At 33.9% G+C, this 17,401-nt stretch overlaps 1 protein-coding gene across 1 annotated transcript in view; it reads right to left on the reverse strand.

Annotated features, from left to right (window-relative positions):
• Nucleotides 1–9,260: 9,260 nt before the first annotated feature.
• LOC134234905 (beta-1,4-N-acetylgalactosaminyltransferase bre-4-like) overlaps nucleotides 9,261–17,401 on the reverse strand; it is a 45,441-nt gene continuing 37,300 nt past the window's right edge. Inside the window, exons 6-7 of the mRNA XM_062716956.1 lie at nucleotides 9,537–9,632; nucleotides 9,261–9,422 (exon numbers count right to left, since the gene is read on the reverse strand). Coding sequence (XP_062572940.1) covers nucleotides 9,302–9,422; nucleotides 9,537–9,632 — 217 coding nt within the window. The 3' untranslated portion in view covers nucleotides 9,261–9,301. The remainder of the gene's footprint in view (nucleotides 9,423–9,536; nucleotides 9,633–17,401) is intronic.

Raw genomic sequence — 17,401 nt, forward strand, 5'->3', positions numbered from 1 at the left:
TGTAGTTGAATATAGAATTTATTTCACGAGTGGGACAGGCTTTTTGATAATTTCACGAGTGCGAAGCACGAGTGAAAATATCAAAAATCCTGTCTCACGAGTGAAATAAATTCCATATTCAACTACAAAACATTGAATTTTCTGTTTATTACATTTTTAAATAAAAAATCTTTGATTTTTCCTTTGCCTGTTTTTTGTACTACATTCATAAGCTTGTGACGTCATAGTTGAGCGGTTGAGACGTCATACATGTAGCTATGTGAAGTGAAAACACTGTAAACATGGATTTAGCAACATAATTTTGTTAATTTTGACAGTTTTATTTGCTGTCAGAATGGTTTATTTATTTCCATCTATCTTCTACAAGGTCAAGGAAGATTTTTTTTTTTACAGCAATCTTCGTTATTGGAAGGGAAATCGAGAGTTTTCCCGCACTTCTGATATTCGTCACACTGTGACAAGATATCATTTTGATATCCTTTCACACTGTGACAGGATGTCATTTTTATTCAGTGACTGAATTACAGTATTTTACGGGTAAAATGTAATAATGTTCGTTATCTCCATATGTTTCATTGATTTTCATGCGTTTTAACATGAATATGATATGATTTGATGCATAGGATAATAAAATATATAAAACTTCTTTATGTTCAATTTTTGCTGTTGAATTTTTAGAGGTATACTCTGAGACATGTTGTATGAAATTAAAGACGCTGGGGGATGGCAGCCATTTTCGGACTATTTCGATCTCCTTTAACAGAAGAGCTCCATATAAAGATATACAAACTGATCAAATTTTAAAGCTAAAATGTATGAATTTTTTAGTCTAATATGCACTACTTGCATATACTCTCTTTAAATGTATCAGTCAAAAACGATATATTTTAAAACAGCTTAAATGACAAAAGAGTTACACTATCCATACTAAGAAGTGTATATAAGACTACAAAAATAAGGGAAAAAAAGGTGTGTCTATCCCAGATTTAAAACAAAATGAAAAGGGGATGAGTGGGGTCCAGCCCCCAATTCCCTGAGCTTTACTCGGCACACAGGCCCATTAAGCAGTAAAATATCCATCATGCCAAGACCTCAGTGCCGTGAAACATGACCTCGGTTATAACGTTTCATCCAAAAGACCCCCCATCCAAAAAATCATTTCAAAGTGCTAAACGCTTTGGAAACATAAAGTTGCTACATAGTTTTTATCGACATAAGACAGTCGCAACCGGGACTCGAAACCATAACCTTCCGAGCAAGCTGTAGCAAATTCTCAAAAATGAGTGTACCGTAATTTATAAGAGGCTTCTAAAACAACAATCTCACTGATCTGTCTTTTGCATAATTGCTAATTCTGTATTAAATATCTTCCTTGAAATAGGATACCATGTGTATTGCCAAGAATTTGTATATTGGTATTTTCTATCTACCATAAAAGGATAATTTCTGAAACTTTACAAATTATATGTAACAGAAATGGAAAATGACATAAGATATCGAAGTAAAGGCATGATAGACAAAGAATTCATTTTTATTTGCAAGGTAAGTGTCTAAGAAAATCTCAGAAGAAAGAGGGGGGGGGGGTTACACAACCAATTGTCAGTTGTCTGTGGGCTAAAAGTGTTGAAAAAGGAAGTTTTTTTAACGAATTTATAGATATCTGTGAAAGTTGAACTATTATTTAATCAGACGGAAATATTTGCCCGTTTCGGGGGATTTTTTTATACATGTATCATTATCAGATATCTCGGTTTCCCGTATATAGGTATGTATTTTAATGCAGAATGCATTCAATCATATGTATGTTAAATGTAAGAACTAAGGGAATTGAATTTTATATACATGTAGTGAAATTACGTTGCTTTTCTAACTTCTATACGATCTTTTTTGGTTTTGTAAACATTTCAAAATTGAATTCAAATGATTAAAAGTGCTAATTTTGGAGGTCTTCATACAAGCTTATGGTTATCAGAAACATATGCATCATAACAGTTTCGGAACAAAATCTTTGAATGAGAAAGAGCATGCAAAATATTGTCATAAATTTATGCTCTTAAATAAATTACTAGTATTATTCATTGAGATTCTAGATCTGCAAGCAAAAATCCCTCCATACCATGTACATCGATTACGATGCTATTTTAAAGTTATGCTATCAAATATGTTGAAAGGAGTAGAGAACATTTCCCCTCCTTACATTTGAAAGTATAAAAAATCTCAGGAGACACAGATATAAAGATTTAGTTTATAAAAATGGAGGGGGTCAAATTTCTATGGGGGTCATTTTTCAACGTGTGTATAGTCGTAGAATTACTGGTCTGGAATGGTTCTCTACGGTCGAAAAATGACCCCATTTGTCGTAGAATATTGACCCTGGGTCATTTTTCTACGTAGAAAAATAACACCCTGGTCAATATTCTACGGGGGTCACTTTTCGTCGTTACAGCGGTCTCGATGGGTACCTTGTTTATTATTAGGTATGGGTATATTTTTTTTTATTAAAAGAAAAATAAGAAACGTCAAATGCCCGTGCCCGTGATTAGGTGTGTATTTAGAATTAAACAAAATTTTTAGAATATCGGTACACTTCAATAATCATATTAAAGCATTTTAGTTACTCAATACAGTTCTTCATTTACTCAGTAGTTTACAGTTCGAGACTCACTGCAGCCTCTATCAGACTGTTATTTCTCAGAATGTTTGCAAGGAAACTCAAATATCTAAAGTAATTTTAGGGTCAACAAATTATAACTTTAACTACATCATTGTACATTATCATAATCAAATTTACTCAAATAGGTACAACATGTAGATATTAATTATCACACCTACCCGCAAATACTGTATCATCCAGAAGAAGTGTACAACCCTTAACTTTACTATATCTGCATTTTCCTGTTTCACTCACACTAAACTCCCTCCTTCATGATCAAATTCAAACTTAAACTCCTACACTGTATCTGAAATGACCTTTAATTGATGATTAAATTGACCAATAAGAGGCTTTTTTTTCTCTTGAACGTTCCAGGCGTAATTTTAGTTTCTATATTCCTGCCATTTTACGCCCGGAAAATCTGAACTTGCCAATTGACGCCCGGAAATTAGAAATGACGCCTGTAAGCAAACTTCATACAGTATCAATTCTCCGGGATACCTTCGTTCCCTACGAATAATGGAGTTGTAGCGTAATACTGAGCTGTTTGGAGCTTGGCCTGTACGACGTCTCTTCTACTGAGGCGCAACTTTTTCGAAAATTCCGTCTCCGCCTCAAGTACGCCCGGAATTTGCCAATTCCTGCTCAATTCCACCCAAATTCTAGACGGAATCCTCCTTTAAAATTCATACAGGTTGCTTTTTCTTTTTAAATTTCCAAATCCCTGCCTTTTATTTAAAAAAAATCTGATTGTTTTCTTTTTAGTTAGTTGTACAAGACAGAGAGAGAGAGAGAGAGAGAGAGAGAGAGAGAGAGAGAGAGAGAGAGAGAGAGAGAGAGAGAGAGAGAGAGAGAGATTATTACATTAACATCCCTACATATCCATATGAGTAATATATATATATATATATATATATATATATATATATATATATATATATATATATATATATATATATATATATATATATATATATATATAAAGCACTAAAAATGACCAACGACACGAACAATAAAAATTGTCAAATTTTCGGGACGCCCTGTCCCTTCCTCAGGACAAAGACAAAAGTTAAAAAGTCATAAGAACAAAGGAAAAAGAGAAACAAAAACAACTAGCACTACTACTAAACACTAGATATTTACATACTAATTACATGTTGAATGGGAAATTTTTAAGAACACTAATAAAGAAAGAAATCCGGACCGCTATGAAATGCGTCCGGTCTATCGGGTATACTCGGGTGAAGTGCGATTTACGTAATTGAACGAATTAATTATGCTAATTAATTACGACAATCAGTAAATCGTACATTGTTTCATTCTCTCAAAATGGGGTAACTTTACTTAATAAAGAATAATCAAAGAAAAATCATATAGCAGGGATATTTAAACATATGAATTATGATCAATTATAAATTTTGAAATATTTAAGGACTTATTATCGGGAAAAAATAATTAACAAAGGCGTAAGCAATACATAGTTATGTGGGTTGTTCGAGAGTTGGTAACGCAAATTAACTGTAGAGTTTACACTAAATTGAGAGAATGATCTTGTTTAGTATCATCAGGAATTGGGTCTAGTTTACGTTCATTCTGGTGAAGTCATTCAGTTTGTTAATACCATTAGGGCGGAATGACTTCAATCTGTGCATCCAGAACTTTTCCTTGCTTTTCCTCTGAGCATCTGTCCATCTTGGGTTATGGTCAATCACCACTACTGTCATGTCCTCCCATTTGTGACCCTCAAGGTTGAAATGTTCCCCAACGGGTTCATTGAGTTTTTTGGTCCTAATGGTCGAACGGTGGTTATTGACTCTCCTGCGGAGATCTCCTGTTTCACCAATATACTGTTTGGAGCAAACTTTGCAACTGATAAGATAAATGCAGTTGTCAGTATGACAGGACAAATTCCCTAGTATTTTGTAGCTGCGGCCTGTAACAGGGCTGTTAAAACTGTCTGTGTCAGTGCTGTGCTTACAAAGAAGACATCTTCTGTCAGAGCAAGTTTTAAAGCCCCCGTTAGGTAATGGGTTGTCCAGTCTGGTTCTTACTACCATGTCCTTTAGGTTCCTTGGGCGTCTGTATGCAGCCAATGGGGGTTCCTTAAAGACCTCTGCCATTCGTTTGTTTGAATGGAGAATTGGTAGGTTCTTTTGAAGGATACCGCTAAGGTTCTTAAGGACGGGATGGTATGTGGTTACCAGAGGGACCCTGTCGCTATTGTCTTTTTCCTTGTAGCGTAATAGGTTTTGCCTGTCAGGTTCCGCCATCTCATCAATAGCTGTTTGTACGGTGCGGGCATTGTAGCCTCTTTTGCATAAGTTGGACTTAAGAAGACCACTTTGCTCCTGATATAAGGCAGGGGACGAACAGATGCGTCGAATTCTGGTGGCTAGACCCTTAGGCACTCCCTTAAAAGTGTGTGGGGGATGACAGCTAGTGGGCATAAGATATAGGTGGGAGTCTGTGGGTTTGGTGTGGAGACTGAATTCGATTTCACCATCAATCAGGGTAGATGTAGTATCTAGGAATACGTTTTTCGAATTAAATATGTCTACTGTAAATTTGATCGACTGATGAAAGGTGTTGGCAAACGTAATGAATGCCTCCAGGCTCTCGCAACATTCCACCCACTTCATCTCTATATCGTCAATGAAACGCAACCAGCTATGGGGCCTAAATGGTGCTTGAAGTAACAAGTTGCGTTCCAGTCTGCCCATGAAGACATTGGCATAAGACGGTGCCATTTTCGTACCCATAGCAGTGCCATTAACCTGCAGGTAATGTTCTCCATTAAACATGAAGTTGTTGAACTTGAGAACATGTTCAAGGAGATTAGCAAGGGACTCGGTAGAAGGAATTTGTATGGATCTACTATCCCAGACTTCTCTACAGGCTTCGATACCCTCATCGTGCGGAATATTGGTGTACAAAGAAGTGACGTCCATAGTCACGAGGAGGGTATGATCTGGGAGGCCAGTAGAGGGCGTCTTGTTAATGTAGTCCGTGGTGTCCTTGAGATAGGATGGCAAATTCAGAAATTTTCTCCGTGGGGTGTCCAATTGCACTGACAATGGGGCGACCTGGCATGTCTTCTTTGTGTATTTTAGGAAGCAGATATAATTGTCCTGGTCTACAGTCAATAGGATTTAAGGTCTCATAGACGTTGATACCATATATATATATATATATATATATATATATATATATATATATATATATATATATATATATATATATATATATATATATATATATATACGAAAATTATTTTAAATAAATAAAAACACAGAGAACGAGTAAAACATAAGCGCTTTCATTTCTTCTTCATGATGTTTTACAATACTCATGGTAACGTCTATTGTGACGTCATAATAACTTAACGTTAACAAGTCTTTGATTGACGTCATATTTTTCCCGTACTTTCACAGAACAATACATTAACAAAGCATACAATAACAAAGCAATAAATGTGACTCAGTAACATAATTTACATGTAAAGAAGCAATTCTTTTACATTAAACTATTTGATTTAGGTTTGAAAGTCCTTATAAAATGTCTTTCTTTATCACGTCTTTCGATTGTGTTAGAGTTGTGCAGTTTATAAAATGGAAAGACAGTAAAAGTTCTATTTCCGCACACGTCTAAGTGTTCACTGACTTTGAGTTTGCGATATTGCGGTACGTTTATTTGTTGTTTGTGTACTCTGATCCTTTCCCGTAAGGTACTTCCCGTCTCGCCGATATATAGTTCCCCGCAACCGGAACATGTTATAACGTATATAGCATTTCTAGTTTGACATGACATGTTATTATTAACAGTAAACTGTTTCCCGTTAAAGTTGAAACTTTGTCCTTGTCGTATGTATGGGCAGGTACCACAACGCGGATCCTGGCACTTGGTCACATGAAATTCTGTCGTTTCTTTAAAAGAGGACTTTGTGAGAATTCGTCTGAGGTTCTTCGGCTGCCTCCTACTGTTTATGAATTTCCGATTTTTAAATATTTTAGACATAGTTTCGTCGGTTTTCAAAACGTCGTTGAGTTGGTAAACAATCGGTGCAACGTTTGTATTCTGGGGATTATGGGTCGTTACTAAAGGCAAGATCCTGGAATCCGTCTTGTTTTGTTGCACAGGGTTGAGGAGGTCCTCTTTGTTTAAATCCATGGCTTTTTTAATAGCATTATCAATAATTTTTTCGGGATAACTTTGTTTCCGTAGATACTCTTTCAGTTCTTGTAGTCTTTGTATTTCGGCACCAACACAGAGACTTAGTCATCTACTAGACATTCTTCTAAAACCGTTATGTTCTGGAGTCAAAAGTTATGTACGAGATGACTTTGATTTTCTACGTTATTTACCCGAGAAAGTGGAAAATAACAGTAAACTCGTTACACTGGATGTAATAAACTTGTACAGCAATATATCAAGTTCCCTAGAACTAGAAGCCGTGGATTACTGGATAAGTAAAAATCCCGAAAAAATTAACGGCAGATTTACAAAGGATTTTATATCAGAAGCAACAGAAATAGTACTATCAAATAATACATTCACGTTTAATGGAAAACATTTTAAACAAATAAAAGGAACGGCTATGGGCACAAAAATGGCCCCTACATATGCCACATTAACATTAGGATACTTAGAAGAAAAAATGTATAAGAAAGTGGAAGAGCAGTTCAACGAAGAGGTGAAACTTTATATTACTAACATCTGGAAAAGATATCTGGACGACTGTTTTATTGTTTGGAAATACAGAGACAACGAATTGTCTACCTTTAAAACATTACTGAATGAACTTAATCCTGATATAAGATTTACAGCGGAGGAAAGTACAGATAGAATTCCATTTCTGGATATCATGGTAATTAAGGAAAACGATGTCATTTTAACAGATATCTATTACAAGCCAACAGACACGCATCAGTATCTTCATTTTAATTCGTGCCATCCACGGCATACGAAAAGAGCCATCCCTTATAATTTAGCAAGGAGAATATGCACCATCGTAAATAAGGAAACAACCAAAATACAAAGACTACAAGAACTGAAAGAGTATCTACGGAAACAAAGTTATCCCGAAAAAATTATTGATAATGCTATTAAAAAAGCCATGCATTTAGATAGAGAGGACCTCCTCAACCCTGTGCAACAAAACAAGACGGATTCCAGGATCTTGCCTTTAGTAACGACCCATAATCCCCAGAATACAAACGTTGCACCGATTGTTTACCAACTCAACGACGTTTTGAAAACCGACGAAACTATGTCTAAAATATTTAAAAATCGGAAATTCATAAACAGTAGGAGGCAGCCGAAGAACCTCAGACGAATTCTCACAAAGTCCTCTTTTAAAGAAACGACAGAATTTCATGTGACCAAGTGCCAGGATCCGCGTTGTGGTACCTGCCAATACATACGACAAGGACAAAGTTTCAACTTTAACGGGAAACAGTTAACTGTTAATAATAACATGTCATGTCAAACTAGAAATGTTATATACGTTATAACATGTTCCGGTTGCGGGGAACTATATATCGGCGAGACGGGAAGTACCTTACGGGAAAGGATCAGAGTACACAAACAACAAATAAACGTACCGCAATATCGCAAACTCAAAGTCAGTGAACACTTAGACGTGTGCGGAAATAGAACTTTTACTGTCTTTCCATTTTATAAACTGCACAACTCTAACACAATCGAAAGACGTGATAAAGAAAGACATTTTATAAGGACTTTCAAACCTAAATTAAATAGTTTAATGTAAAAGAATTGTTTCTTTACATGTAAATTATGTTACTGAGTCACATTTATTGCTTTGTTATTGTATGCTTTGTTAATGCATTGTTCTGTGAAAGTACGGGAAAAATATGACGTCAATCAAAGACTTGTTAACGTTAAGTTATTATGACGTCACAATAGACGTTACCATGAGTATTGTAAAACATCATGAAGAAGAAATGAAAGCGCTTATGTTTTACTCGTTCTCTGTGTTTTTACTTATTTAAAATAATTTTCATATTGATCACCGACCACTGTTTATTTTTTTTTTGGATTTATATATATATATATATATATATATATATATATATATATATATATATATATATATATATATATATATATATATATATATATATATATATATATAAAAAAAAAACGACAACACAAGTTGTAAAACGTTAGCGCTTTCATTCAAATTCTTCAGACGTTTTACTTTAAACATTTGACGTTTAAAAAAAAGCGCTAACGTTTTACAACTTGTGTTGTCGTTTTTTCTTCTTTTTTGAAATATTTATTGCCGGACACTGACTATTATATAATTTATTATATACACACTTTGGAGATATATATATATATATATATATATATATATATATATATATATATATATATATATATATATATATATATATATATATATATATATATATATATATATATATATATCCCTACTTTGTAATTAATGTATTCAATATGAAAATCATAAATTTTATGACCGTTTGTATCTCATCTTAAATTCATGCAGGGATACATTACACGAACTTCAATTTTTTTTTCTTTTCGAAAGAATGAGCATAATATTTAACACAAATGCATCGAACTTTATTGGCAAATTCATCTATTTTTAAGTAAATATAAAAATCATCATAGACTAACAGAAATCTTTGTGAATAATTTAAACTCAGTAATTTTAACGCCAACATAGCGTAAGGAGGACAACCCATCTGTTTTATAGCGACCAAAACTTTCTTCTAGTAGAGTAAATCTACAAAAAGCAAGAAAAAGGTCTTTATTTCTTTGAAAATGAAACGTTACTTTTTAATTTCTGTTTTTAATTTGTAGTACACTAAGCATGCATAGAAATGCCCTCTTAGTTTACCTCGCAGTATTGACAACAGCTTGAGGATGTCGAAGCATTTTGTATCTAGAAATGGAATTTTGAAATCGATAGATTTTCAGTCCATTTGCAGTAATCCTAAAAAAAAAACAATGTTGAATTACACATTGTCAGTTAATGTTCTTGATTAATTTAAAATTCACATTTCCTAAAAAAACACAAAAGCAAAGAAGTCTTTAAGGATATACCTGTAGTTGAGAAAAGCAGTTGATACTTTCTTCTTTTCACAAATGTATATGAATTTTTACAATCATTTAGATTTAGACATGATTAAATATATTGAGCATATACAAGTTTACTGAGTAAAAATTATAAATTGTTGACTGCTAATTGATAGGCCATTGTTGAAACATTGAATTGTTGACGGATCTTATTCGTTAATTCCCGATCATGACAAGAAATTAATGGCGGGTGTGACCGATCGGCTGGAGATGCCCACTTCTCCATGGCACCTGATCTCACCTCTGATGTTGAAGAGGCCCTTGCTTGCTCGACTAAAAGTTTCTATTGTTTTGTGGAATTTTGAGTTGTTGATAATTGCTCGTTATCTCCAAATATTTCGTTAAAGACTACACTATATTATAATAATATTGGTTATACTAGTTAACATTATTACACTTCTATAAAATGTTTCCAATATAAAGTTAAGAATGTAAAATAACTACATTTCATAGTTTGAAAATTTCAAACCAGGGAGTATAGCATACACTTCTTTACTATCTATGAGGACAATAGTATATCGTCCCCTAACGCAGCAACTATTTCCCGAGGCGCAGTTGCTGTCGAGGGGGACGATAAGCTTGTAATTGCCCAAACAGTCAGTAAATACGTGTTCTCTTATACCAAAGCCGACTTTATTTGAGTTACGCCACATTCTGGATTGAACCAGAAGAGTTCTGAAATGAATATCGAGGGAAAGCGGATGCTTCCAGTGAATAGATTGATGAAATAGAGGATGAAATGATTTTTTTTTAGAAAAAATATTTTTACATAAAAAACAAGTTGCTGTCCTTTAATAAAAGGACTATAATACGTGGACTATATGCAGATGTTTCTAACCGAAATTCGATTCAAGACAATTTCTAGGTTTAGTGAATATTCATGTAGATTTAATTGTTCACATTTTCTATCAGGATATTATGATCTGCCTACTTTGTCTGGTAGTACTTTCATAGCATCATCACACAGAGGCCTTTTGTTCAATATCCTTGGGCGTTTAGCATGTAAGTGCACCAATTGGAGGATGATTCAGACTGCTTGAGCTGATATTAGACTGTCACGAGCATCGATTTTATCATTTGCATACGATTGAAATTGTTTGTTTTCATGTTTCTAAGATTGTTTCAATACAATTTTACACTTATTTAACCTGGTGTGACGCGAACTTTTGGCTTCAACGAAGATCAAGGTCACTTCCGGTTTGGGAACTTTCAAATTGTGATAAATTGGCGATGAAATTGACACACAACCTATAGAAAAATGTGTTTAAATGGGTTTTGATACTGAATGGTAATTTTTGAAAGTAATATCAAGGACAATTAAACACTAAAATCAAAGTGAATAAAACATGGTGCAAGGATGGTCCATATATCAACATTCCAAGGGCTCTCCCTTCTTTTGTGTTTTTAGTGAAACAATTTTTTAAGATTTGATAATGATCGCAAAAAGATGCTAATTAAACAAAACGCTTACCGCAAAGTACAGATTTATTGTTTTTAAGCTTCGTCACTGAACGTTGGTTTACGTCCGTGATATTTGCTTTTCTTTCTGCAATTGTTGAGAAGACTCACGTGTTGTAATAAAATAGCATACGATTATACAATAAAGTAGTTTTTAAATTGATACGTTTATTTAAGGGAACACTCAGAATCTTTGTCAAGTGTACGCTGCTATACCCGGGGTATTGAATGATAGACTGGAACTTTTGCGCTTTCATACCGAGAAAATGGAAGAGTACTGTCTTTTGTGTCATATACTTGAAGATTACCAAATTTGTTTTTATTTTTTCTTAATTAAGCTTCGCTAATTGGTAGTCAACATTAGTTCCTCAAAAAAATCCGGAAATCATCTTGATTGTTTTTTTGATTTTACAATCTTGCGGGTGCAAAATGGGCATCTATATCTATATCTTATACTTATATGTCAATTTTGAAATAAAGGTGAGGCCAACGCCATTCTGTGCTATGTCTTTACGCAACAATTTTGCAACAAAAATTATATTCACCTTAATTGTTTATTTGTTTATTTCAAAACTAACTTACAATATTAATGTGTCGATGTATCTATTTTGTAAATGTACGGTATGCACATGGTTGCATTCAAAACAATGCCAACCCCTGCACGCACAGGCCAAAGTCTAATACATCAGTTTTTTATAATAAAACGCTTATTCACTAGCTGTAAGTGGGATAGCTCTTTCATCATACCCTTGACAGGAACTTTTCTCTCTCGCTATCCGACTCACAGCCACTGGATATTAGTGTATAATATACGAGGGTTGTCCCAGAAAACGCTAACATTTTAAATATTATTTGTATCACTAATACTATAGAATTAAAACTTGACATACGTCATGGTCAACATTTTTTTAACAATGTGTAAAAAAAATTATAAAATATCTCCATGAATGACATTTTCCCCTGAGATAAACCAATTTTACAAATCTCCTGTCCGCGCAGCACTGACGATGTCAAAACGTAGCTCATGGTTTTTATACTTCTAATAAAATTCATTTAAATTCAGGACTGTATTTTATTTTTTTTTAGTTCTTGCAAATATAAGTGTTACCATACAATTTGGGAATTAAGTCTTTTAATAGACAATTTGCCAATCCCGATCTGATTGCATTGTTTAACGCCGGTCTTCAAGGATACCTATCGTATGACATCCAGCCCCTCTTCGTTTAAATTTGTCTTCATTTTTTTTTGTTTATTCTCTTCTATTGGATACTTGTCAAGCCAACCTCGAACCTTTACAACTTAGGATAAACCTGTGTTCGACACTTACGACAAATTTCCCAGAATTGTGGACCTAAGGATACGTTGTCCCTGTATTTGAAAAAGGGGTACCCCAATGATCCCAATAATTATAGAGGTATCACAATGACAAGTTGCCTAGGTAAACTTTATACATCATAATCGTTTATTAAATTGGGATTTGGAAAACTCTATATAATGAGATGCACAGTTTGATTTTAAACCAGATTTCTCAACAACTGATACCATATTTGTTTTACATACAATGATTACCAGACAACTAAGTCGTAGTAGAGGTTGAAGACTATACTGTTGTTTTATAGACTTATAGATTATAGAAAGGAGAAGTCTTTAGGTTAAGCTAATAAAACATGGCATTGAAGGAAAACTATTAAAAACAATAAAATCATTATATACCATTTTAAACTATGTATTAAGTCAAATGGTGTAATATCTGAATTTTCTGAAAATAGAATTGGTCAACTACAAAGTGATGTTGTTTTCTCTTTTTGTTATTGATTGTGAAATTCATTTTTATAAGGAACAACTGTTCATCTTTCGAGTTTAATTTACTAAACAAGTTCTTGCTTATGTATTCTGATGATGATGTACTACAGAAATTGTTTGACTCTCTATTTTATATAATATAAAAATGGAAGTTGAAAGTTAACACTGGAAAAAAAACCCAAAAATGTTGTGTTAAGAAATCAAGGCATTGTAAAGATATCAAAAAAAATTATGTACGAGGGTAAAGAACTGGAAATTGTTTATAGATTTAATTACCTAGGTATGCCGTTTAATTAAAAATGAAATTCAATATCACTCAGAAGCATGTTGCCGATCAAGGTTGAAAAGCATTTTTTGCAATTAAATCAAGAATGAATAATTACTATCTAAACATAGAAACAAAATGTTAAGTTTTGTTTTATCAGATGGAGCTGAAATATAGAGTTCTCACAAGGCCAAAGGTGTTAAAAAATTCGTAGAAACTTTAGTAAGAAAGTCTTGTGTATAAAATCATGTACCTCGAACAATATCGTGTATAATGAATTAGACAGATTACCTCAGTTTCTTTCAATTAAACGTTAATTTTTGAAATAATGGCTTAAAATTAAAAATACAAACAACTGTATATCAAAGGCATGTTACGAAGAAAGAGTTAGGAACAATGACAAATGCTAAAATTAAGAGCAGGCTTCGGATAGATGCTTTGCCATCGGCCATGTCTCGGGGGGCCTTCTCGGTGTCCAGCTTGCGTTTACCTGGACGGACTATGGTTCCGTATTCTATCACGTTCTCACCTTTGCTACAGTATACTCTATTGTCCTCTGGATTGCCCCTGGCCTGTTCCGAGAGCCATCTATTTGCTATCTTCTTTAGTTGCTCGAATCGCTTATGTCTGAAGATCATGTACTCGTAAATATTTTCCATGTCGGTAGGCCGTGCCTTGTCTTCGTCTGACCTGTCATTGACGGTGAAGCAACAGTTTACAGCCTGTGTTGACTGCTTCTTCCTGGTTGAAGTCGCCATTTTTTTTGTAGAGCGGAAGTTCTCTGCGTAGTATTACTTAGAGACCGACGCTCACGCTCTAAATATCGTTTGTAAAATACCAACTGTCAAATCTCTGTCTGTCTATGTACATGTACTGTAAAACGAGAAAATTTGGCGCATACGTATTTTAGCGCAAACGCAATTGGGAATACATTGGCGCAAATAAATTTTAGCGCTTGCACTTGTCGTTAAAATATATAAATATGATATTATTTTTTTAATTCATGACCATATTTAATTTTTTGATTAGTCAAGCACGGAGACACAATAGCACTCCCGTATTTACTAGTAAGTAAACAATCGTCAACCTTATCGTAGTGTTGCAATCACATAGACATGGCGCAATATTAAATTTTATTTTAATTCTATTTGAAAAAAAAGAAATGGAGTATTTACGCATTCTATTCATATTAAAATAATGCATGCATCGAAGGAAAGTTACTTGGATAAACGGTAATTATAATCAGGTATTGCCGTCTGCATCCTAATCGCCATGCTTGATTGCATTGTTTACCTCGAGGCGATAGATTATTGACACGCTGAGAAGCCAAACTTTGAAGGTGCTAATGATAATTATCGGGTAACAACTAACAATAGTTTAATTAAGGTCTTCCGTTTCCAACGGAAGACCTTCTACTGATTCTGTTGGTAAAGATTATTAGGTCTTTCCACCTTTCTGTGGAAAGACCTATTGATTTGCTTATTAGGTCTTTCCACCTTTCTGTGGAAAGACCTCTTGAAATGCTTCTGTTTTTTATTTTATTTCTTACCTTATGTTTTGACACCGTAAGACTTATCGAAAAACTTTATAGTTCATGATACTGGATATTCAAAGTTATTCCGAAAAACGACCCCCTATGTTAGAACTTTGACCCTTTACGTAGTTATTGCCCCTTTCACTGTAAAGCTTGTTATCGCTACTCCTCAGAAACCGTGAACAGTAGAGATACAAAACCTTCACCAATGTCGTCAACTAATTTAGGAGACTTTTCAATCTATTCATTGCTAAATATTTCTTTGAGCCCTTCAATGAGTTACTGCCCCTCAAAAATTATAAATTTTATCAAAAATTAAAATTTTTTAAAACAGGAAGTCGTAGAGACATGGGACCAAGTGCATAAGATTCATTGACCTTTGACCTTTAAATTCATGTTGAGGTCAAAGGTCAAGGTCATTCCAAATATGAGAAATAAATTTCTCTTAATAGCTCTTATGTCCTTTAACATATACGATCTATCTTATGTCTTTAATATGTACTCTTGAAACTCTTTCAAAGATATAAATCTTAGCCCCTAAGATTGACCCTTTTAAAAGTTGTTGCCCCTTGTGCTAAAAACCCTTGTTATCGCTACTCCTCTGAAACCGTAAACCGTAAAGGTATGAAACTTTCACCAATGGCTTTGCCTAATTATGAGGATTCTTCAATCTATTCATTGCGAAAGCATTCGGTGACCCCTTCAATGAGTTATTGCCCCTGAAACTTTTTGAATATTACAAATAATTAAAAATTTTCAAAACGACAAGTCGTAGAGACATGGGACCAACTGCATAAGATTCATTGACCTTTGACCTTCAAATTCATGTAAAGGTCAAAGGTCAAGGTCATTCCAAAATGGAAAATTTAGCTCTTTTTATATTTCTTTTGTCTTTAAACATATACTTAATGTCTATGCATCATTACCATGTACTTTTAGAACTGTTTCAAAGATTTCACTCTTGCTCACCTAAGATTAAACCTTTTAAAAGTTATTGCCCCTTGTGCAAAAAACCTTGTTATTGCTACTCCTCCGATACCGTAGACTGTGGAGACACCAAATCTTTACTAATATCTTAAGGGTCTTTAGGCCTTACTTCACTGTGTAAGTGCAAATGGATCTGATGACCCCTTATATAAGTTATTGCCCTTTAAGTTCTTTATACTTACTATTAAACCTTAAAACTTGAAAACTATAATTCATAGAAGCATGGGGGCAACTGCATTGTGACCCTTGACCTTTGACCTTGAATATTTTTCAAGGTCAAAGGTCAAGGTCATTATTTTTTTCTTTGTTTAATTTTCATTTTTTCTATGCTTTAAGAGAGTTCTGGTTTCTTTTTCATGGAATTTAATTTTTAGGAGTCAGGTATACAAAAAATTTAAAATTTAAAGAAGGTGGAAAGACCTCTTATTGTTCTGTGAACAATAAGTCTCCTAGTATTTATTATTATTCCTATTATTTTTCTTCCGCTGATTTTTTGTTTCGACATTTATTGAAAAGACTTTTTGTTCATCGTAAAGGTCTTTAAAAGTTATGAACAAATTTGACCCAACGCGTATGAACTATGACCCCTTTCGAAGTTATTGCCCCTTTCGCAAGAAATGCTTGTTATCGCTACTCCTCCGAAACCGTAAACCGCAGAGGTATGAAACCTTCACTAATGTCTTCGACTACTTGAGGGGACTTTGGAATCTATTCATTGCGAAAGTATTCGGTAACCCCTTCAATGAGTTATAGCCCCTGAAAGTTTTTGAATTTTACAAATAATTAAATATTTTTAAAATGAGAAGTTGTAGAGACATGGGACTAACTGCATAAGATTCATTAACCTTTGACCTTAAAATTCATGTAAAGGTCAAAGGTCAAGGTCATTCCAAAAATAAGAAATTTAGTTTTTCTTAATATCTTTTTTTGTCTTTTAACATAAACAATTTGTCTTTGCATCTTTAATAAGTATTCTAGATACTATTTCAAATATTTCATACTTGTCCCTTAAGATTGACCCTATTAAAAGTTATTGCCCTTTGTGCGAAAAACCTTGTTATCGCTACTACTCCGAAACCGTAAACCGCAGAGACATGAAACCTTCACTAATGTCTTCGACTCTTTGAGGGTACTATGGAATCTATCATTGCGAAAGTATTTGGTGACCCCTTCAATGAGTTATAGCCCCTGAAAGTTTTTGAATTTTACAAATAATTAAAAATTTTCAAAACGAGAAGTCGTAGAGATTTGGGACCAACTGCATAAGATTCAGTGACCTTTGATCTTAAAATTCATGTAAAGGTCAAAGGTCAAGGTCATTCCAAACTTAAGAAATTATGCTCTTTTTTATCTTTTTTGTCTTTTAAAATATACAAACTGTCTTAGCATCATGTATATGTACTCTTAAAACTGTTTTAAAGATTTAATTCGTATCCTTTAAGATTAACCTATTAAAAGTTATTGCGAAAAACCTTGTTATTGCTACTACTCCGAAATCGTAAACCGCAGAGACATGAAACCTTCACTAATGTCTTCGACTCTTTAAGGGTACTCTGGAATCTATTCATTGCGAAAGTAT

This window comes from Saccostrea cucullata, unplaced genomic scaffold (genome assembly GCF_032062105.1).
Source record: "Saccostrea cucullata isolate Sc308-1 unplaced genomic scaffold, CSIRO_AGI_Scuc_v1 ctg2083, whole genome shotgun sequence".
Lineage (NCBI taxonomy): Eukaryota > Metazoa > Mollusca > Bivalvia > Ostreida > Ostreidae > Saccostrea > Saccostrea cuccullata.